The sequence below is a fragment of the Lagenorhynchus albirostris genome, chromosome 14 (assembly GCF_949774975.1).
Source record: "Lagenorhynchus albirostris chromosome 14, mLagAlb1.1, whole genome shotgun sequence".
NCBI classification, from domain to species: Eukaryota; Metazoa; Chordata; class Mammalia; order Artiodactyla; family Delphinidae; genus Lagenorhynchus; species Lagenorhynchus albirostris.
In genome coordinates, this window is record NC_083108.1 from 74065004 (window position 1) to 74089152 (window position 24149).

General features: G+C 53.5%; 1 protein-coding gene across 6 annotated transcripts in view; it reads right to left on the bottom strand.

Moving 5' to 3' along the window:
- RBM19 (RNA binding motif protein 19) overlaps positions 1–24149 on the bottom strand; it is a 129962-nt gene that overhangs the window by 74008 nt on the left and 31805 nt on the right. For all 6 annotated transcript variants that reach the window (XR_009544317.1, XM_060170209.1, XM_060170212.1 and 3 more), the window contains 4 exons: positions 22402–22462; positions 18608–18687; positions 15873–15928; positions 12768–12884 (listed from right to left, as the gene is read on the bottom strand). Coding sequence is in view for 5 of the 6 variants with exons in the window: in XM_060170209.1 (XP_060026192.1) it covers positions 12768–12884; positions 15873–15928; positions 18608–18687; positions 22402–22462 (314 nt within the window). In the remaining variant the exon portion in view is untranslated. The remainder of the gene's footprint in view (positions 1–12767; positions 12885–15872; positions 15929–18607; positions 18688–22401; positions 22463–24149) is intronic.

A 24149-nucleotide genomic window follows, 5' to 3' on the forward strand; every position in this document is an offset into this window, starting at 1 on the left:
GCCACTTCCACATGGGCTGTGGTTTGGGACTGCTCTACCAGTCAGTCTGGCAGACAGAAACGTAAAAGCTCTAGCGACATGCGATAAATACCAGAATCTTCAGCGAATACCTGCAGCTGCTTGCCTATCACAGACGCTGCGCCCGGGTCCCTGGCAGACATCGCTAATCAATTACAGTGCCATTTCCTGCGGAGCCCAGGCAGCCTCACAATTCTCCAAGACAGAACTCTAGCAGCCATGACCAACGGGGTTGCACCGGCTTGCGAGGGGGAAACTATCTGCTCTGGCTGGCCTCGCCCAACCCCGTCACTGATTCACTCAACAGACAGAGGCTCTGAGAAGTCACCAAGCGCCCAAGGTTATGTAGCGGGTGCCAGGCAGAGCTGGGCCAGAATTCAGGTCTCCTGACTCCCTGGCCAGGTGGTCGCACTTGGAAAATCACACTGGCTGCTTTCCAAGCTGACAGCCGACTTCTGATGACCGGCGGACAAGACAGCATGGAAAAGGAGAACTCAGGTAACCCGAGTACCTCACCTGGGCAAGCGCTGCTTTGTCCTGCTTTGAGCTGCAGTCACTTTTACATCCTCTGGCCAGCCCTGGGTGGACATCCTGGTGGGCAGGGAGCAGGACCACTCAAAGAGGGAAGCAAAGAGTTTGGCGTGCGGTTTTCTGCAAAGCAGGCTTCCGAAACGAAGGAAGTATCACCCAGAACACATCTCTACCAGATTCCTCGGGGCTACGTTCCCAGGATCTTAAATGGGGGGAGGCCTGCTCTGAGAGACAGGGCTCTGTGCCCAGCCTGCAGGACAGAGAACCTGGAGGCGCCCAGACGGACAAGAGCCTGGGGGGGTTACCTGGGTGCCCTTGGCTCTCTGAAAAGGGTGCAGAAACACCCCAGCCTCACACGGCAAACAACTGAAGCTTAATATTTTTCTATAGCCAGGTTCGTGCCTAAACCTACGAAATGAGAATAGATCCTAGGAGGTGAAATATACTGACTAGACCAGTCTTTTCATTTCCTGGAGTTCAATTAGCCTAGATTTAAGTCATAAGGAGGATATAATCTTCATACAAGTTGGGATAATTTCTCTTCCCCCATTTCCCTTCCACCCTGGCTGTTAACTGTGAGGCCACTGAGTGTTCATTTCCTTCTGACCACAGAATCAGACCACCCTCCGCAGACACCACAGCCCAGAGGATTTTCCTTTCTCTGGCAGAACGGACTCTACTGCTGACATACTTAAGGGTGGAAGTGTCTCAAAGGGAGTGAGCCCGGCCTCCCATTCCATCAGAAATCCCTTTCATAGCATCCTTAACAGTCACCTTAGCCTTCCTTTGCTTACGCCTTGTAACGGGCAATTCACTAATTCAAGAAGTGACCTTTTTTTATCCGTTTTGGATTGGGATACTCGTTTTCAGAACACTTTTTATTTTAAGATAATTACAGACTCACATGCAGTTGTAAGAAATAACCAGAGAGACCCTATATACGCTTCACCCAGTTTCCCCTAATGGTAACATCTTGTAAAACCATAGCACAGATCACAACCAGAAAACTGACAGTAATACGATCACTGACCTTACTCAGATGTCAGCAGTTTTGCATGTATTCATGTGTGTGCGTATTTAGTTTATGCAATTTTATCACATGTACACTCGTGGACCATGACAGTCAAGACGCAGAATGGTTTCATCGCAGGATCCCTTGTGCTACACTTTTATGGCCACACCTCCCCCCCCTTCTTGCCTGCCTAATCCCAGGCAGCCACCAATCTGCTCTCCATCTCTGTAATTCTGTCATTTGAAGAATGCTGTATAGATGGAATCATGCGGTATGCAACCTCTGGGGATTAGCTCTGTCCACTCAGCATAATTCTCTAGAGGTCTATCCACGCTGCTGCACGCATCAGTGGTTTGCTCCTCTGTACTGCTGAGTCATATTCCATTGTACGGAGGCATCACAGTTTAACGACACGCCCACGTCAGGACATTATGAATAAAGCTGCTATGAACATTTGTGTGCCGCTTCCTTCCTTCCAACAGCTTTACTGAGATGCAATTCATATACCATACAATTCGCCCAAAGTGTACAATTCCACAGCTTTTAGTGTATTCACAGAGTTGTACAGTCATCACCATAGCCATTTTAGAAAATTTCATCAGCCTTCGTATCCTTTAGCCGTCACCCCCACCCCCTTCCCCATCCCTAAACAACCACTAATTTACTTTCTTTCTCTCTATATTTGTCTATTCCGGATGTTGCACATAAATAAAATCATATAATATGTGGTCTTTTGTATCTGGCTTCTTTCACGTAACGTCTTCGAGGTCCATCCACGGTGCAGCAGCTATCAGGACTTCATTCCTATTTATGGCAGAATAACGTTGCAGTGTATGGATAGACCACATTTGGTTTACCCACTCACCAGTGGTTGGACATGTGCATAGGGGGTTTTTTTGGCCACACTGCGCGGCTTTTGGGATTTCAGTTCCCCAACCAGGCACTGAACTCGGGCCCTTGGGCAGCGAAAGCGTGGAATCCTCACCACTGGACTGCCAGGGAATTCCCGTGTATCGGTTTCTGTATGAACACAAATTTCCATTTCTCTGGAATAGATGCCCAAGAGGGCAACCGCTGGGTCACGTGCTAAGTGCCTGTCTCGTTTGTCCGAAACTGCCCACACTCTTTTCCAGGGTAGCGGTACCATTTTACATTCCCACCAGCAATGCGCGAGGGATCCAGTTTCTCTGCATCCTCGCCGGCATTTTGTGTTACTCTTGTTTTTTTCTTTTAGCTATTCTGACAGGAGTGTGTATCTGCCATGCTTTTCCTCTGAGCAGAAATCTGATTCCCAGTAACATCTGCTGTGCGTCTCCGCCCTGCAGGCTCCTCTAATCTGCCATAGCCTGGTTAGTTCACACCTCTCCCCTCTAAACCAAGGGACCCCCACATTAAAAGCTGGATCCAGGATGTGGTCACACCACAGGGTGGGGATGGGACCTCTGGGATTTGGACCAGGTAAGTCCTTTGAGCTGCATTCTACAGCTGGCTCGTGGGAACCCTGGAGTCCATTCAGAACCCCAGATCTTTTTCCCAAATAAAAAGAGGTTAGGCAAGGACTCCTGCCTTCTGTCTTTGGGACAGTCCCTTAATGGAAGAACTGATTCCTCCGCATTGTTTTGTTTCTGCCTTGTAACTATAATCATCTTCCCAGGTGGGCCCCTCATTTTCTTAGAATGTAGTGATCCCAGAGGCAGAAGCGGGCACTTTGAAATGGGCACAGTACTTAGCTCACAGTGAGCGCATGTTACGTATTTAAAGATCGGTCTTGAGAAGCATCATAGACATGGAAAATCACAGGCATATTCCAAGGACTTAATAGATATGAGCTACGTGGATACGTGAGAAAAGGCACGTCTCTATCCCTTGAATCTGCCACGGGAACAGCAGCAGAGAAAGGGAGTGACTGGGAGCATGAATCTGACTCTGCCACTTGCTCGGGGTTTTATGGCTGTGTAGCCATCTGCCTCATCAGCGGCTGTTCCCCAGGCTTGTGGGGGAAGAAACAAATGAAATCATGAGCACAAAGGCACTTCAGGCCCCGGCAGGGCCCGCTGGTAAGGGCTGTGCAAACACCCGGAGTACTGTCAACAGTCCTCCCCCTAACGGCAGAGAACACGCCCATGAGGGATACTGACAGAGCGATGCCGCTGCTACGGCTGACATCCACGCAGCTAACGGGCGGCCCTGGACCGGAGGTGCTGCCGAACCCCCAGACACATGCACACACGTGGGCAGATCAACTGAGAAGTGCAACTCTGCCACCACGCTGTGGCCCCTGTTATGTGCGATGCATCGAGGGTGAGGAAAGGGTGGGCGTGCAGAGTGGAGCTGACGCCTCCCCGGACTGCCCTGACCCCAGATCATCCAGCTCGTTGCTTAGGACCTAAATATAGGGGTCATTCTTGACTCCTGTTTGCATCACGCTCCTCATTAAAGCCGTCAGCAGGATTCTGAAAACGCAGCCCCCGGCACCGATCTGGCATCCCACTTCCACGGCTGGCACCTGGTCCAAGCCACGATCACCTCTGGCCCAGGGGACTGCAAAAACCTCCCTTCGGGTCTCCTCACGAGGTACTTCACAGATGGAAGTCAGATCCCACCACTCCCTCTGCTCAGAACCTCCAGCTGCTGAGGAATAAAACCCAAAGACCTGATGAGCACAGGGCCGAGAACAGCCGAGGCAGTCTTGAAGAACAAAGACACCACAGAGCAAGCTATTACAAAGCCACGGTAATTAAGACAGTGCGTATTAGCACAAGGGTAGACAAACAGACCCGCGGAACAGATTAGAGAGTCCAGAAACAGACCCTCGCATACACAGTCACCTGATTTATGACAAAATCAATACTGCAGAGCAGAGGGGAAAGAATGGTCTTGGCAATAAATGATGTTGGACCAACCGAATCTCCATGTGGGGAAATAAATGTCCCTTGATCTCTACCTCACGCCGTACACAGAAATCAATTCCAGATGGATTACATACCTACCTGTGAAAGGTCAAAGATTTTAGAGGAAAACATAGGAGACTGTCTTCATGAGCTTGGAGGAGGCAAAGATTTCTCAAATAGCACACAAAAGGTTCTAACCAGGAAGCGAAAAAATGACAACTTGACAATATTTAAAATTAAGAGACTCGGTTCATCCAAGGACACCACTCAGCTACCCACAGAATGGGAGAGGGAGGGGATGCAATCATATATCCACCAAAGGACTTGAACCCAGAATATATAAAATTATATAAAAAGTAATTAAGAAAATTAATAAGAAAAAAAGACAATCCAATTTTAAAATATGGGCAAAAGACTTGAATAGGCATTCTACAAGAGTATAGCCAAATCATGATAAATGTATGCAAAACCATTTGATTTCCTTAGCCATCAGGGAAGCACAAATTAATATTACATGATGATGCCATTGTATACTCATCAGACACGCCTAGAAAGAGAAAGACATACACTACCAAGTGCTGGCGAGGACAGGGGGCAACCAGAACACTCATGGAGGAAGGGCAAACTGATACAACTACTTTGGAAACCTGCTTGGCAATATTTACTTAAGCTGAAATACGCACACCCCATGACCCAGCAATTCCACTCCTACAGGTACACCCTATAGAAAAGCATGCACATGGCCACCAACAGACATACATAAGAACGTTCCCAGGAGCATATGTTATTCAAAAAAGACAAAATGCTGCAAACTACACATTCACTGAGTCCAAATGTCCCACTCTGGTGGGGATGCTGATTGATAGTCAGGGAGGCTACGTACACACGGGGGCAAGGAGGCACGTAGGAAATCTCTATACCTTCCTCTCAATTTTGCTGTAAACCTAAAACTGCTTGTAAAAAAAAACAGTCCTACAACAAAACAAACCAAAAACAACCCCAGCAAAGTCAGAGGAGCAGGGATACCTCTGATGAGAAAAACGAGTCAGAGTGGGGACGCGGTTTGCAGAAAGGAACACAGAAATTCTCTGAGCTGAGACCTTATCTTCAGCAGGGTCAGTGGGGCTATAGCTTTACCTGTAATGTCTGTATGTTTCATAAACAAGGGAAGAAAAAAATACCTTATGTGTGTAATTAAAACTAGAAGACAGAACCAAAAGCCCTAGGGCATGCCCCATCTCCCTGCAGGCGCTGCCTGGGTTTAATTTAGTCCAGGGGTCAGCAAACTTTCCCCCATAAAGGGCCAGATAGTATTTTATAACCTTGTGGGTCCTCTGGTCTTTGTCACAACTACCCAGCTCTGCTGCTGCAGCCTAAAAGCAGCCAGGGACAGCAGGACAGTGAGCGAGCACGGCTGGGTCTGATCAGTGGATGCACTGCCTTCTTCTGAGGGTCGCTGTGCGGGGGTACACCTGGCGGGAGATGAGCGGGGGTGGGGAGGCACCTGGGGACAGCTGCGCCCTCCTTACCCCAGCCCCCTTTCAGAACCTGGCTGAGGGTTTTCTCCGCCACCCCCCACCCCAACCCCCCCTTCTGGAATGGTCCAGGCTGGCTCTTGTGAACTGCCCGAGCCTGTTTTTTGCAGAGCTTCTCCCTAATGAACGGGAAGTGGCCCCATGCAGGTTACAGGGCTTTGCAGCTTTTGGAAAAGTGCTGCTGACAACCAGGAGTTAAACGGGCAGTGACCCTGCCACTGGTCGGGGGACAAGGGGGGAGCGCGTGAGAGCAACTCGGCAGGCAAGCTGTCTTCAGCCCTTCCTCCACGGTCACGGTCACTGCGAGAGGAAATGAGGAGGAAAGGCGGCCTGGGACGGACGGACGCTGCCCACAAAGTGGGCACAACAGGTGCACCGGGGAAAGGAGATGCAAACCCAGTAATTAAGGCCTCCAGACACCTGTTGTGAGCTCACCCATTCACACCCCTGGCAGGTGGTTCACACCTCTGAGGAAGGGGGGAAAAAAAGGCTCAGATGAAAAGCTCTCCATCTGTAGCCTGCAGCCGAAGGCCTAGCCTGCCAGAGATGGCGGCGTGACCTCCAGGGACAGTACCCCAGGGGTGGGGGTGAGGGGGCTCCAGAGTGAGAAAGAGCTGGCTGTGCCGCTTCAGAGCTGTGTGACCCTGGGCAAACTCCTTAACCTCTCTGTGTCTCACACGCCCTATCTTTATCAGATTCCACAGGGCAAGGCTTTGCACTGTTAAATCTATGTGATCAGCAAACATTTACTGAGAACCATCTACGTACCAGGGGCCTGTGGCCACTGCAGCAAACCAGACAGCGTGTCTGGGGGTGGGGGTGAAGGACACGAAACAGCCACGTGGATAGCACTCCAAGGGGAGCTGTGAGGTGGGCTGGGTGGAACGGGAATGGGGGCCGCGGGAAGAGAGGACAGGCCAAGCTACCCTGGCTGGGGGGTCGGGAGTGAGCCAGTGGAAGGGTAAGCTGAAGGCCTCATTTTCAACAGCAAGAATTCTAGCTAACTCTGCTTGCTCTGTGCCAGGAACTGTTCCCAAAACCAATCTTTATAACTGCCTGCTGACGTTATTTGTCATCTGGAGGTCTGTGCCCATTTTCCAGATGAAGAAACAGAGACACAGAGAGGGTAAGTGACTTGCCCAAGGTCACACAGCTAGGAAGTGGTGGAGGTGGGACACGAACCCAGGCGGGCTGGACCCAAGCTGCATGTCCTTATCTGATTGCACTGTAGACTTAAGCTATACCATAATCATCACCTAAGAAGGATGCCTCTGTGCTGTGGACATTTTTCAAATCGAGGCCAGCCTTTAAGGGGCAGGATCGCTGAATGCGATACATTACTCGGGGCACTTGTAAGTGAAGTCGGAGGAGGGGGAGGGGCCAGAGAGGGTCTCTCTAGTCCCCATATCCGCTGTGACGCTCAGCCAGGAATCATAAACTGTGTCTACCAGGCTGGTGGGTAAGAAAGAGTGAAGTGGGCCGGGTGGGAAGTTCAAGAGCAGGTGTGAGCAGCCACTACATAGAGCAACAGTCAAGGCCACAGAGGAACCCGGGCCTGATGGACTCAGACCTTTCCATGTTTCTTCCCAGGTCAGAAACCAGGCTTGGATGTGAAACCCCACGCTTTGCAAATATGGGACACCAACTCGTCCCCACCACCCTGTCTCCGACACTGTGTGGGCCCAAGTAAGCCACGCCAGGGGCCGCATCTACCCTGCTAGTTTGCAACCTCTGCTATAAGGAGAGAGGCAGTGAGGAGAGAATCAACGTCAGCACCTGCTTCTCAGGTGAGCCTTTCATTGCCTGGGGAGGGAGGATAAGTGAGCATGACTGTCAATCCCCTCCTGCAGATGAGGAAACTGAGGCTGGCTGACTGCCAAACTATACTCTGCTCCGAATCTGATCTTTCCATTGGTTTGCAGGCAGGACTGGCTGCATAGTTTGCTGGGCCCAGTGTAAAATGAGAATTGAGGCGCCCTTGTTGGAAAATTAAGAATTGCAGGATGGCGACAGGAGGGCATGAAACCAAGTGTGAGGCCTTGCAGGACTATGCAGGTCAGATGTTCACGAGGCTGGCCCTGTCTGGAGAACCTCTTTCTTGGAAGATCACTGCCTTCCAGAAACCAGGTGCCTCAAATCAAGGCTGCCCCTGGAGTACAAAAGAAATGGGCAAGCTGAGGGTCCTTCTAGCAATAGCCCCTTGACCTCTCTGTGCCTCAGTTTCCTCATCTAGAAAATGGACACAACAATAGTTCCACTAGGCTGGGCTGTTCTGAAGATACACTGATACCATGAGTGCCCAGGATGTGGCCAGCTCAGTGTCCGAGGCCTCCTAAGTGCTCGCGGGCACTAGCCACCTGGTTCCCAAGGGGTCTTTGCTATCTCAGGGCCATCACTTGAAATGTGGGTGGGAATGAGACCCTTCCATCAGATGCTTTGGCTCTGCACACACGCGCTTGTGCGTCAGAACGGGAGGCCCTGAGTGTAGAGGCTTCCACTGAGCGAACGGACTGAGGCTCCATGGAAGCATCTGCGGGTCTGTTCTCTGAACCACATTTCTGCCCTGGGGTCTTTCAAACCCAGCCTTTCGGAAGGAGGCGAGAAAAGAATAAAAAACAGCTTAGGGAGGGTGGGAGGGAGGCTCAAGAGGGAGGGAATATGGGGATATATGTATACATATAGCTGATTCACTTTGTTATACAGCAGAAACTCACACAACGTTGTACAGCAATTATACTCCAATAAAGATGTGAAACATAGGGTTTCCCTGGTGGCGCACTGGTTGAGAGTCCGCCTGCCGATGCAGGGGACGCGGGTTCGTGCCCCGGTCCGGGAAGATCCCACGTGCCGCGGAGTGGCTGGGCCCGTGAGCCATGGCCGCTGAGCCTGCGCGTCCGGAGCCTGTGCTCCGCAACGGGAGAGGCCACAACAGTGAGAGGCCCGCGTACCGCAAAAAAAAAAAAAAAAAAGATGTGAAACAAAAAACAACTGAGCAAAACAACTTAGCACAGGCATGTACATGCGCACACCTAACCCACAGTCAACCCAGAGAGCAGGGGGATGCCCAGTTTACATCTTCTTCTGGAATCGATACTGACTTAAGGCTGTGGGCACCTGCTGGGTGAGCCGAGGACCATCCCATCCTTGCTCTGGTTGTGGGTTGAGGAGTTGGCTCCCTGCATCCGCGTGTGCCCTGCGCAGTCTGGGGAACCCCGGTTTGTCCTCCACATGTCCTTTCAGGGCTTGAGGAGGGGCAGCTCGGCCTCGCCCTGGGTCTCACATTCCTTACTGACCCTCTCTGCCCCAGAACCTAGCTGCAGGGGGACAGCACTACAGTGGAGGGCGCGGGGAGCTGGGAGGGAGGGAGATAATTAGGGAAAAGAGGAAAAAAAAAAAAAAAGGATATGCTGCAGAGAACTTCCAAGGAGTCAGCACTACTGCGACACGGGCTCTGTCTAGAGTCAGACCTGCCCTGGGTTCAAAGCCTGGAGCCGCTGGCTTTGTGCTGTTTAATAAGCACAGCTAATGCTAGGTAACCACCCACTCCACACCAGGTGCTGTATTAAGTGCCCCACATGCATAATCTCACTTAATCCTTTTAACAGCCCCTGAGGCAGCCGCGTGGTGAGGGAGCCGGGTGCCAGCCCGAGCCATCTGACAACCCAGTGGGCAGGAATTCGGGCTCTGGAGCTGGTCTCTTCACCGGGCAATGGAGCCGATGACAACCGCTCCGCGGGGCTGTAATCAGGCGAAGCGCTTCAGCCCACAGTGCCTGGCACGGAGGTCGCGCTCAAAAAATCTACTTCATTGATAATGACAAACACTAGCCTCGTTACTGAGATTCGCAGCACACGTCATCACCAGTATTATGGCTACTATTTTATGCCAGGGGAAACTGAGGCCCAGAGAGGGGGCAGCAGAGAGAGAACTGCTGTCTCCTAATTCACTGCTGTGTCTACCCTCTGACTCTTCTAAAGGGCGAGCCTCGAACTGTCCCAGAGGACGATCCCGCAGAGGCATGGATCTGCAGGGCCTCTTGGCACCCGTCGGGCTGGGTTTAAGGGGTTGGGGTGTGGTGCAGTGAGGCCCGGGTGGAAGGCTGGTGGCCCCCAGGAAAGGCCCAGGCAAACACTGCCTCGGCTGAGAAATGGCTGCCCCCAGCGCTCGGGCAGGGCCCCCAGCGGCTGCGGAGGGCGGGTGAGTTGCTGTACCCCAGCGGGCTGCCTCAAGAACCAGACCATGCCCTCCCACGGCGCTGCACTCATGCCCTCACACCCCGGGTGTGTCACTGTGCGACTGTCACTGTCGCTTTCCTTCCTGGTCCTTCACAAACAGTGAATTCCTTGAGAGAGGAGCCTGTCTCTCCTGAAATGGCTACGTGCCGGGCGCCTAGCACAGTGCCTGGTACAAACGACACACATGCGGGATGGTGGTTCCACTAAGGGATAACGGCATCCCTCCTCCGCAGCGCTGCTCTGCTGCTTAATGAAAGATACAGCATAGGAAGGCATGTAGCAGAGCCCAACACACACTGAGCTGGTGATTTTGATTATGCCTGGTAGGATAACTCCACGAAAACTGCCTGGCAAAATGGACCGGACTGGTTCCCCTAAACCCTGACATCTTCCCCTGGCTCTGACCTTTGCTGGCCACTGGCTTTGTCTGAAACTGGGTCTGTGTGCTTTCCTGGCAGAGCTCGTCTCCCAGAGAAGGTTCACAGCGACCCCTGCTGCCCGCGCTCGGAGCGGCCTCAAACCCCCGGCCAGAACACACAACAAAGCCAGGCTCCAAGCAGGCTCTGGATTTCCAGGGGTTGATGAAAACTACCACCAGAACAATGGCAGGAAGGGACACCACATGTAATGATGTTCGGGGAACACTAATTCCCTGTCTTCTCAAAATAAACGTAAAACGTGAGATCAGGCAAAGCGCGTTTCCCTTCCCCTTGCGGGCTTTGTTTCCCTGGATAAGTGTCATCCTCAACAGGCTGCGGAACCAAGCGAACTGTCATTTCGGCAGGATGCTGTTCCCTGATCAACGCGTGCTGCTCAGAGCCAGCCCGTTCTGATCTGGCAGTTCTTAAACTGGACTCTTTAAAAAGCAGGAGCATGGTTGAAACCAGCGGCCGTGCGAGGCTCGGGATACATACCTTCTCGTGACGGCGACCCGCTCCTCTTGACTCGTCCCCCCAGATGCTGGGAGGTGGAAAACAGCCTCCTGCAGATGGTGACCCCACCTTACCAGGCTGTTACTACCACGCAGGGGACCCTGGGATCATAGATAAGACCCCGCTACTAAGAAATCGACAGGGTCCCCGTCTTTGCATCAGCACTGGGCTAGCGTCTGTTACTGAACTGTGCGCCTGTGTATGATTCGGAAGGGGGGGGGGGCGACAGGGATTTTTAAAGCAGACCCTTCAAGGGGTTCCCCATTCTTTACATCACGGAGTAGGAGCAAAGAGGGTAGATTTCACACAAAGATAATACATACTTTCCAGTCTCCAAAATCTAGGACTTACATTTTGCACCCACAGCTGACCTGGCAAGATGCTAACTGGTAAAATCCTAATCGGGATTTAGCTTTCCTGACCTTCACGCCAGAACTGGACAAATGCAGGTTAAACAAACAAGGTCTAGGACACAGAATCCTGAGTGCTCACCCCTATGCAGGCCGCAGAGCCGCAGGTCCCCAGAATCCTCTCAGACTGCAGCCGAGCTTCCGTGATCTGCGTGGTTGGGGCCGATGGCATCTGCCTTAGGTTCTGACAGCCAGAAGGGTCTGTTCTCTGTGCCACACAGCACACGCCTGGACGGTGCCCTGGCTTTATAAACGGTTCCCCCTTATGCCCTCTCTGAAGGCCTTTCACCCAAGGCTTGGCGCTGGGTGACACCTAACTTATCTGAAAACCCAACAGTGTAATGTACTGGCGCAGGGGTTGCAAACTCGTGGCCTGGGTCATAGCCGGCCCTCAGGGAGACGTTGTCCCACACAGTGTTTTCAGAAAGTGAATTAGTTGCCAACTCAAGAATCCAGATTGCCAGTTTCTCTTTCAAAACGCGGGAAGAACTGGTCCTATGACATCTGCGTCCCTGCCCAGCATCACCGCTGGCCCTCCAGTCCGTCAGTTCCCACCCAGTCTGCTCTGCCAGGCTGTTTGCTGCCTGGCCCCCAAGAGATCTGAGTTTTGACTCCTGTGCTGTAGCATCTGCTGGTGGACTGCATTATTTAGGCAGGTGGTCCCCCCTCATTTCAAAGCGGGCTTTCCATAGACAGCAGTGCAGACCAGTGTGCTGCCCAACCCTGGCTGGATACCAGAATCCCCTGGGGCGCTCTGATCCGAATACCAACGTCTGGGCTCCACCCCTGATCAACTGAATGCAACTTTCTGGGGGCGGAGCCTGAGCAAAGGTGTATTTATAAAAGTCACCAGGTGATTCAAAGGTGCAGAGAAGGTAGTGGGCCACTGGCTTAAAGCAAAGGATGACTTGGGCGGCAGGATTTCAGGCAGATCATGGGCAGAGCTGGGCGTCAGCCGCCTGGCTCCCTGCCCCTCCTGCAGGTCGCTGGTGGGGATGAAGAAGACTGACTGCCCTGTTTGGACATGTTTCTGCCCAGCGGTCTGGAGAGCAATGTCTGAGATTAAGGGAGATACATCAAAGGCAGCCAGAAGATGACCTCTGAGAGGCCACCGCGCTGGCCTTCGGCAGACCATCGAGGACCCGAAGGCTCAGCAGCTCCCCCCGACACGACGGCCCCGCGGACCGGACCAGCACCTCTCACCTGAAGAGCTCGCGGATCTCACGGCTGTCAGCCTGGAAGGGGATGTTCCGCACCAGGATCTTGGAGGTTGTCTGCTTTCTGGGCTCCTGTTTCTTCCGAGCGGACGTCAGGGCTGGCCTGGAGGGTCGGCGGAAAGCCTTCAGGTCATTCGGGGCCCCGGCAGCTGCTGCCCTCTGCTGACTCCACCGCCCCCTCCCCCCACCAGCACCGACGCTCCTGTCCTCTGCTCAGGTGAGGGACTCGAGGACTCTGCGTGGACGCGGCTGAGAGGAAAGGGGAAGGAGGCGGGCTCCCCTGGGTGGCACGCAGCCTAATTATCTTCTCCCCCCAGCAGCTGTGGATGTCCAGTCGGCACATCCTACCCTGGGGTGTCTGCTGCCCTTCATCTGAGACACTCGGGGACTAGCAGGGACTTGAGGAAAGAACTCCGATGGGGGGGTGGGGGCAGCCTCTCCCTAAACCCAGTCTCCTCTGTCTCTTTCTTTGCAGATGCCCAGAAAGACGCCGGCTGGTCCCAAGGTCTTGTTGGAGACATTTCCTCACGAACCCGAAGTGCAGAATCCAGGGGCCTGGAGCAGTTTCTAACCATGGAGGTGGGTCAGGGCTGTGAGACGGAACTCTCTCCACCTGAGGTTCAAGGCCATCCCGATCCTGTCCCCCTGCTCTTCCAGGGAAACCCTCCACTCCATGGACGCAGGGGAGGGTCACAAGCACAGCCATGAGTTGACAATCTGGGTGTGAATGCCCCGTTGGCCACTAAGGATCTGTGTGATCTTGGACAAGTTATTACTTGGCCTCTCAACTGTAAAACAGGCCTAATAATAGTGCCAACCTCATCGGATTGTTTGAGGATTTAATGAAGGACACGTCAAAACACTCAGCACTGTGCCTAGCACAGGGTAAGCGTTCCATAAACGGTAGCTGTGATTATGAGGACGGTTATGACTCACTTCCTTTAAGTCTGCTCCGGGTCACCTCCTCCCTAACTGTCTCCACTAAAATAGCAGCCCACTCCCACTCCCAGCCCGGCTCGATGTTCCTGGCACTCATCACTGTCCAAGAGCACATTACATATTCAGTCATGTTTCTCTTCACGGTCTGTCCTCTAGGGCTACGCTGTCCAACACGGCAGCCACCAGCTGCACGTGGCTAACAGTTAAATCGATATTAAAATGACACAAAATTAAAAATTCAACTCCTCGGTTGCTGGGCTAGCCAGCCTCCAAGATGGTTCCCAATGGTCTCTGCCGCTTGGTATTCATGCCCCTTGTGTACTCCTCCCCTGCTCTGAGCCTAGGTCATAAAAGACACTGCCGCTTCCTCCCTACTCGCTCTGGGGGAAACCAGCTGCCAGGCTGTAAGGACACTTGTGCAAGCCTAGGGAGAGGCCAACATGGTGAGGAACTGTGGCCTCCTGCCAACAGCCATGTGAATGTGCCATTTTGCAAGTGAAGCCACCAACCCCAGGGGAGCCTTCAGATGAGACTGCAGCCCCGGCCAACGTCTTGACTGCAACCTCATAAGAGATGCCAAGACGGAACTTCCCAGCTAAGCTGCTCCTGAATTCCTGACCCTCAGGAACTGTGAGATAATAAACGTCTGCTGTTTTAAGCTGTTAAGTTTTGGGATACTTGGTTATGTAGCGATAGATAATTAACACAGTGGTAGTTGCCACGTTTCAAGAGCTCAAATGCCATGTGTGGCAAGTGACTACCACGCTGGGCAGTGCAGATGTAGAACATTATAGGATGTTTTCATCATCGCAGAAACTTCTATCAAATAGCACTGCCCTAGAATGTAAACCCCATGAGGAATCTCCCTCCCCAGCTCCTGGGAAGAGTGTCTGGTGCCCAGGAGGCTTTCTGTAATTTTTTGTTGAATAAAAGAAAGACTAAATGAACACTGCCTAGGAATTGAGAGCCTGCAAGGTGACTTCAGCCTGACTCCCTGGAGTCAGGGGACTGAGAGGAGAGACGGGCGCCACTGGCTGAGTGATCAGGTGCTGGCCACGTGCTAGACGCTTCATGCACAACCTCCAGTTTCCACATTTTACTTTACGGGCAAAATCACCCGCCCAAGGTCACACAGCCTCTGGATTAGACCCAAAGCTGCAGGGCACAAAGCTTGGACCCCCCCCCCACTCTTAATTCATGGCTCAAGAACCCCCGTTAGCTTCTGGGGGCTCCCACACCAAGCCTTCTTCTGGCTAAGGATGCTCAGCATGGGATGGACTGGGATGGGTGGACACCACCAGAGGTGGCCGAGGCTGGCTTCACAGGGAGCATTAAAGAACAAAGAGAGAAGGAAGAGACAGCGGCAGCTTCAGGTCAGCTCACTGGCAGCTAACCTGCTCAACGACCACAACAGATGACCGACTTCCTGAAAACCATCAAATAAATACCTTAAACCGGCCCAAGGATTGTTAGAGGCAGTCACTTCATCACCTGAGGCGGACAGACGGGATTGACAATGACAACAATGATAACGGCTGACCCCAGGTACGCGTTAAGTGCCGGGCACTGTTCAAAGCACCTCCAGTGTATTAGTTCAGTTAGGACTTGCAAGGGTGAGGATTAGGGGCAAAACTAAAACTCCCAAGAGACCTCTACTACTTTAGGAAACTGGTCATTGGGTCCAGTGGTCTGTCTCCATCTCTAACATCTACTGAATCTCTTTCAAATTAAACGGAGGCCGTCTCTGGGCACTGCTGTCCAGCTCCAAGAAAGAGAGCCCCATAATGCGAGGCGTCCAGGTTTTCTCACTGCCTCTGGTTCGTCCAAGGCTCCAGCAACTTGCAAGTCTCCCTGGGTTTATTTATAGGGCCAGGATAAGTGGGTTTTGCTTGCTTCTCCCGCCTGTGTTCCTTTTGTTATAACAGATGTGTACTAACACGTTTACTCCGGGGACTGGCATGGTCCCAGTTTACCAGGGAAATGGGTATCGGAGCTGGCATGCGGGACACCTCCTTAATTAGGAAGGGGTCCCAGGGTGAGGGGGGATGGGTCGGGGAGGATGTTCAAAGACCATGAGACACCCTCCAGGGCACCGGCACCAACACGAAAGGGACGGACTCAATCCAAGGAAGAGGGGGCAGGGGAGACTCACTTGGTGGCGCGTTCTGAGATCCTGACTTCCAGCTTGTGGCCGTCCACGACGTGACCCTGAGAGATGAGACAACACAGCCTGTCCCTCTGTCCTCTCAGAAGCACTCACCCGTAGCCCTGTCCTTCACCGGAGTGGGCTTCGGCTGAGTGAGGGGAGAGAGAACTTCGAGGGGGCACTGGCTATTCCCAGGAGACAAGCCCGCTGGAGTCAAGGACAGAGAAGGGCTTTTCCTGGAAGTGGTTCCCGCTGAGCCCGGGGCGGCAGCTGGTGGTTACGGAGACCCAGCCCTCCAAGTCCTCTGGGGCCACGAGTGGGCCTTGCCTTTAAGCCGTTCAAGGGGCACGGAATTTTCCATTGTTTATAAGCATTTCCAGGCAAAGTAAGCCCTTTGGTCTGGCTTGCAGAGAGAGTTTGGTTTGGATTGTATGCCGTTAAAAAAAAAAATTCTAAATCACAGCAGAGATGCATCTAAAGCTAGGCTCTTAACATGGGTCCCTTAAGGCAAAACTGGTGTATTAACAAAACTACCCTTGAAAATCCTTTAAAGTCGCCCATAAAATACAGCACACGTAGCTTCGTATAAACAGCTCTTTGCGGCAATATGCCCGTATGTAGCACACAGCGAGGCACAGAACATAACTCTAATGTGTGCAAGGCAGACTCTGACAGGCTCCTGAATTACATGCAAGAGAAAGACAGACCACTGGGCGTGCAGAGCTGAAATCCAGTTAAATGAGTACACGGCATCTAATGACAGAGTTGGATTTCTAGTGTCTCTTGAAAAAACAACAAACAAAACAAAAAACCAGAGAAGATCTGGTATGGCTGGGGCCCACCTGCCCGTCAGGCAGTACCTGGCTGAGGCCAAGAAGTGGCTGCCCCGGTAGAAGGGGCGCAGGTGCCCAGGCTCTGTTCTGGGTGGTGCTGGCCCCGTCGCTAGTTTACAGCTAGTGGCCCCATGGGCACGTGAGGTGGAGAGCAGAGAGACTTTCCAAGTGAGAGCAGAGGCCCCAGAGGCCATCCCTCCCCACCACCGCACCCAAACCCAATTCAGCCCTCCCTGGAGTTGCTTTGGGCCAAGGGGAGGGTCATCAAAATTCTACAGAAACGATCATATTGGCTAAGTGCCCAGTTACATTTCCTATAATCCCCAAGGCCTTTCGCTTGACTAGCAAGCTCTACTGGGACAGACTCCATCACCTGGAGGGTCCCTATAAAGCCAGGCTTCACAGGGAGGTGGGCCGGTATGGGTGCCCTTTTCACCCAGTATCCAGCCCAGCTGTGCAGGCCCAAGCACACGTCTCAGAGAGAATGGGAGCTGGGAGGGCATGCGGCTTGCTACGCGCTCGCTTGTCAACTTGGCCCTGGTCAACTCCATCTTATGTTGCCGCTGCCTGGGTGGCCTATACAGACACGTGACATTCTGAATAGGGTTTAAAAGGGATCCTGGACCCCCTGGAGCAAGTGGGCCTCCAGAAAGAAAGAGGCTCGTGAGAAAGCACTGTTCCTTGTCCCCTTCCTGCCACCGAAGGGCCTGGGGACGTGGGGTGTCAGGGAAGGTGCTGAGGACGCTGTCTTTTTTTTTGGCGGTACGCGGGCCCCTCACTGTTGTGGCCTCTCCCGTTGCGGAGCACAGGCTCCGGACGCGCAGGCCCAGCGGCCATGGCTCACAGGCCCAGCCGCTCCACCGCATGTGGGATCTTCCCGGACCGGGGCACGAACCCGCGTCCCCTGCATCGGCAGGCGGGCTCTCAACCACTATGCCACCGGGGAAGCCCTGAGGACACTGTCTTAAGCTGAGGCCTGGCCCACTTTGGGGCTCTGTTCTGCTCCCTGTAACCTCAGCTCCCTTCCTGCCATCCAGGGCCCTGATCTGTCCCTGCACTTCGACCCAGCAGGAGGGCATCGCTCCTTTCTCAGCAGGACATAAGTCTGTGTCCCAAACACCTCTGCGTTCAGCCCCCTTCTCCCCACTGTCACTGCGTCCACCCTGACCTGTGCCTGGAGGACTCAACGGTCTCCAACCTGCCCTCCTATGATGCACCCTCCACACAGCAGCTGGAGACATTGTTCTGCAGCAGAAATCAGATCCTTCCCCAAAGTGCTCCAAGCCCTCTGATGGGATCGCACTGCCTCTATGCTGAATTCCACAGTCCACAAAAGGTCTGCAAGATCCAGCTCCACACACCTCCCACCCTGTACCCTGTCCCTGCCACGCTGGCCTCTTTCTGCTCCTCAGACATAGTAAGCTCACTCCTGCCTCAGAGTCCCTGCCCCAGGCCCTTTGCACGTGCTGTTCCGAGATCTCTGTGTAGCTGACTCCTTCTTGTCAATTAGGCGTCAGCTCAACTGTCACGTCCTCAGAGAGGGCCTCTCCCGACCACGCGATCTAAAGCAGCCTTCCCCTCACCAGGGCCTGCCTTATCTGCACCCGAGCACTTCTCATGGCCTGGTCGTGGCGTTTCTCCAGAGGGCTGCTTCACCCAGCTCCCTGAGGTCTGGCACAAACCGGGCTCTTGATCAAGAGTTGCAGACTGAAGGGATGCCTTGTAGTGACTGTGGGGGGCTGAGGAAGTTCAAGGCCGTGGGCCACAGTCCCCTAGGGAACTGGAGAAAGCAACGGGCCTGGGAAGATGTGGGCTGCTCGGCATTCCCACTCAATTTCCGAAGACTGACGGGATACCGCACCACCCGCCTTGTGCCCCCGCGGACCTCGGCCGAGAACGCCCACTTACCTGGAGCTGTTTGAGAGCTTTCTGGGCCTGCTCCGGTTTCCTGTATTCCACGAATCCAAACCCCATGGACAGCAGCGCGCCTGAGAGAGAGAGAGGTGGGAATCGTACGGGGCGCCAGGCAGGGAGGAAAACAAAGAAGGTGCACCAGACCAAGTTCAAGGGCTCCAAGGGGCCCCTGGACGGCCCCTCGACAGTCTCATTTCTTCATGCCCCTCTTTGTTCCCCAAGATCCCAGCTCCCGGCTCGCCATTTATTACCAGTCGCCTTGAAGAATCAGCCAACGAGCTTATACAGCCGCCACCTGACGCCCAGTTGACTATTAATTAACAGATGATCGACGTGATAATTAACTTCATAATAGAATTCCGCCTTTGGGAGGGAGGGGTGACCATCGCCACGACAAGCGGCAAAAGCTCTACCCGGGCAGTCCCCTGCTTCCATACATAATGCATAATACGAACACATGCATCAAAGTCAAGCACGCCAAAGGCTTACTCTTTACAAAGTATTTCTGACCACCCGGTTACACCTGGCTCCTGGGTTTCAGACATAAGGCTGGGACAGGGAGGCTGTGACCGCCTCGTTAGAACTCCTCTGGTTCCCTGTTGCTGGGTCGTGAGTAGCAAGAATTCAGATAGCCAGGGGTGTCTCCAAAATTTATAGAGAACTTTGCTTCCTGAATGTAAATATGCATAACTGGGGGCACACAAGAATAAGGTCTCTAATCACACCTTGCTCTTTGACACAAAATGTGATGCATGCCTCCGCCCCCGCGGTTCATGCTGATTTACCAATTTTACTCTCTATTTTTTCACAGTTGAACTCAAAGAGGGTCGGCTCAAGGCTGATGGGCCCAAACGAGGCTCAGGTTCACCACTGTTGACCCAGCAGTCCTCATCTTTGTCTGTACTGTTTGTGAGGCTGTGCCCCTGCTTGTTTGCATTTCTACTCACAACTACGTGTTATAAAACGAGGGCCCAAAGCAGGAAGAAATTCCACAAACAGCCCAGACATGGTTCTGCGGGCGACAGGAAGGAGGTTCAGAAAGAACTGATGGCTGATGGGTAGCGCCACCCCGTGGTGACTTTCAGTATTTGTTTTCCAGTGGATACGTGAAAACACTGTTCTGAGGGCCGAGGCTGGAGGGTCTGTGCCCGTAGCATATTTAAAAAGCTCATTAAGATGGTGTTAAAGGCAACTACAGAGAGTCAAGTTCATTGCCGATTCACTGACGCTGTGCAGATCCATTCTGCCCTTCTCCTGCCCTGGAACGCTGATGTCCATAGAGAGCACGACTTGGGCTCCCCGGCCTTCTGGTTTCCTGTTCGGTTTACCCAATGGAAAGCTCCGATTTGACATAGGCGGGTGGAGGAGGTAGAGTTGGGGCCCCCGTTCTTTCCACGCACCCCATCGCCTCCCCGCTTTGGTGTGGTTCTGGCAGCGCCAGTGTCCAACCCACACCCTTGGCTCTGCTGGTGGCCCTTCTGTGGCTCTGGTCACACCACTCCCTCCCCACGGCCTCTGGGCTCTGCAGGGGAGGGGCGTTCTCCCACAGGATCCACTGCCTCGACATTCCCGTGGGTCCCCTCAGCCCAGCCCAGACCTGGGCACTCGGCCCCTTCACTACAAACATCTCCTTGACAACCGCAGCTGAGCGTGCTTTCTGGCTCCTGCTGAGACCCTCGCTGAGAACAGACACCATCTAGATTCCCCCCAAGCTGTGACGGATGAGCCCCGGAGAGTAGGGCTCTCAAATACAGGCTCTTAAAAAAGACAGGGTAGCTTTCAAGAGCTGCTCATGACACTGAAAGATCAGACAACTGTTCTAAAGCACGCTGAAGAGCGCTCCCGAGGGCCGAGGGGCCGGCTCCACGGAGCGTCTGACTGCAGAGGGGCACGGTGACACTACAGCCTGCAGGGACAGCCCTGGATGGAGCTGGCGACCCCTCTGCCAGCCTGTCTCACCCCCCAGACTTCAGGGGTCACCTCTTTTCCTGAACTCCGTCCCCAGACCCCCCCAAACTGAGCCTTCATGTCGTTCACTCGGTGCTTAGCTGCCTTTCCCTGTAGCCCAAACTACATCTGCGGTTCCTGGTGAACAGGGATGTTATGGTTTGAACTGTGCCCAGCTCCCCAGTGTGCGTTAAAGTCCTAACCCTCACATCTCAGAATGTGACCGTATTTGGAGATAGATCCTTTACAGAGGTAATCACGGCAAAAATGAGGTCCCGAGGCTAAGTGCTAATCCAATATGATCGGTAGCCTTATAAAAAAGAAAAGGGGCGGGCTTCCCTGGTGGCGCAGTGGTTGAGAGTCTGCCTGCCGACGCAGGGGACACAGGTTCGTGCCCCGGTCCAGGAAGATCCCATGTGCCGTGGAGCGGCTGGGCCCGTGAGCCATGGCCGCTGAGCCTGCGCGTCCGGAGCCTGTGCTCCGCAGCGGGAGAGGCCGCAACAGTGAGAGGCCCACGTACCGCAAAAAAAAAAAAAAAAAAAAAAAAAAGGGGGTGGTGGTGAACTCTGAACACAGGACAGGTGCACACAGGAGAATGCCACGTGAACATGAAGACAATCACTTATAAGCCAAGGAGAGAGGCTGGAACAGATCCTTCCCTCACAAGCACTCAGAACGAGCCAACCCTGCCCACACCTTGATCCTGGACTTCTGGCTCCCAGAACTGTGGGGTAATAAACTTCTGTGGTGGAAGCCACCTAGTTTGTGGTGCTTTTTGCACCCCTAGCAAACTAATACAAGGAACTCCCCAAATTCTATGCGCCCGTCTGCTTCCGCCCCTCCAAGGCTCCTCTGGCAGAAAGCCCAGACCCCTCTGCCCGGCAGCAAGCCATCTGTGATCTGGAATCAGCCCACCTTTCTAGGCGCGTCTTCTGCCTCTTCAATACACTCCCGACCTGCTACTGCGCCCTCTCCCGCCTCCACCACCCACCCCCGCCCCCACCAGCTGACTGGTCTGCCTCCCTACCCTCCAGGTCGCGGTCTGACGTGGATACCCCTGGCCTGGGCTCCTGTCCAGCCAGGGCCCCCTCTACCAGACCCCTTGTTGCTGTGTGCTGTAACCACTAGCTCCTTAGTCCCTCAGGACACAGCCACGGGACAGCCCACGTGGCATGCCTACAAATCCCGGCAAATTGAAGGGATGGGGAGCACACAGCTGTGAGAAAGCCAGGAGCAATGGCCCGTCTACCACCTGCAGGAAGCCAGGGCCGGAGGAGGAACAGAGAGACGCCAAGGGACTCGTGGCAACGCCTGAGGCTGACAGGAGAGATGAGGGTGGGGTCTGCGCGGCCCAGGCACCCAGGGGCCAGTGAGGTGCGTGGCTGGTGACTCAGAGGAGTGTGCCGGATGTTCTACATCTGGGTCACTTCTCTTGGAAGGGAGGAGGGAAAGCCCAAGACGGGTCTGTTCTCGCTCTCCCCTGGAGATTTCCAGAGCACAGAGATGCTGGGAGCAGGGAGAGGCTTCTGCCACTGAACAGTGTCAACCCTGCCAGCCCTCTAATCGCACTGCTCTGAAAACACCCGACAGTCCGGGGTGGCAAAGGGTCTAGATTCAGAAGAATCTGACATGCATGGCTGCTCCCACCGGAAACCAGGAGTCTCCAGGGACCCAGAAAGGAGGACCATTTTAGACGAGCCAAGCGAGAGAGCGTGGGGCTGCCAATGCTTCAGAATGAAAGAAGACCCTCAGAATAAGCAAGAGAGAGGTACCCTTACCCCTACCCAGAGCGACACTGTTTCTTTCAGAATCGTTCCTTTCTGAGATCTCCTGTGAAATACCTGCTTTGTTCTTCTTCTTGGAAATGGAGCAGCTCTTCACCACACCCACTTTGGAAAATACCTGGAAGAGAATGTCGACAGGTATTATCAGAATTTCTGTGCTAATCCCGCAACCTGGTGTAGGCGTGTCTCGAAAGACAGAGGGGACCAGGCAACTGCAGGCATGGAGAGGGCGAGAGTAAGAGAAGAGCTAACCCCTGGATGCGCTTCCGTGGCCGGGCCCTGGCCCGAGCCCTCTGCCTGCATGAACTCATCCAGCCCTTGCAGTGATTCTAGTGGGTAGTAGGTGTTACTACCCACGTTTTGCAGATGACAAAACTGAGGCTCCAAGGGGTTAGAGACGCACCCAGCGTCACAGCTGGGAAGCCCCGGAGCTGATAGCTGGATCCAGGCGCCAGAGCCCAGGTTCTAAACGCCGTGCAGGTGGGGGTCCTGGTCAGACACTGGGCTCCCCACATTTGCCCTAATATCATCTCGGGGGTCCCAAAAATATCTGGAGGCACTGGATCATGGCCTACTTTAAGTAGCTTGGACGCTCCCTTAGGGTTCCCCGTAAGGGCCGCTGGGCTGGGTCCTGGCTCCCAGTGTCCAAGAAGGACCTGGGACACTGAACAGTCCAAGGAATCACCGAGGGCCATGCAGTGGGGAAGCTGGGCCTACGCTTAGAAGCTTGGAGTCCACTGACCCCAGTCCTGACCCTCTCACTGCCCCTGCACCTAACGCCAACTAATGTTTAAAACTTTCAAAAATCACATTCTGCTCTATTTTTCCCTTTACTTTTTTTGTTTCTCTTGCTAGAATTTGAGAACTGACCAGTGCGAATTCCTGTCCTTCTGGTTCACTGCGGTGTCTTCCACAGCACACACAGGGCCCAGGGAGAGGCAGGTGTGGGTCACTGTTCACCGACTGAGTGAAGGGGAAGCAGAGGGGAGGGGGGAATCCCGACCAGCAAACAAGAACCGCACGCAGCTGACATTCACTGACTCTCTTATTCCGACTGTCAAACACTTTACTTGAATTATCTCATTCATTCTAATCAGATCTTCCAAACAGCTCCGCAGAAGATTCTATTAACACCCCCTTTTTACAAATGGGGAAACTGAGGCACAGAAAGGCCAAAGGACCAGCCCAGGGTCACACTGTTAGTAAGGAGTGAGGCTGGGACCCAAGTCCAGGCAGACTGACCCTTAAGCACAACTCTCCACTCAGGATGCTGTTAACAGGAGCCCTGTGAGCTGGACGCTGCTCCCCACAGTGCCTCGAATGGGCTGTGTGACCCTAGGTCAGTGAACTTACCTCTCTGAACCTCAGTCTCCACATCTGTGATATGAAGAACCTGGACTAGATCATTTTGGCTGTACCTTCCAGCTCCAGAGTTCTTTAATTCCAAGGATGCTCTTAGGCTGAAGCTTGGGCACATCTTCCAGGAAAAAAATGGTTCCCGTTGACGACATCCCCATACCAGATACAGGGGGGCCAGCACAGCCGAAATAAAAAACCAACCCTCCACAAGCTGGTTTGACCTCTTCAAAGCTATCTAGCCTTTGGACACTACTAGCGTGTGCCTGTTTGTAAAAGTAAACTCAAACCAGACCAAAACGGATTCGGGAAGTAGCCCAGGAAAAGTCCAAGAGTGGGTTTCCCATTGCCCCAGAGGGTGAACCTTTGCGCTTAAAATGCTGCTGCTTTTGCCAGGCACCTCTGCTGCCGTGGTGGCTTTTCTAACTGGCAAGTGACAGTCACACTGG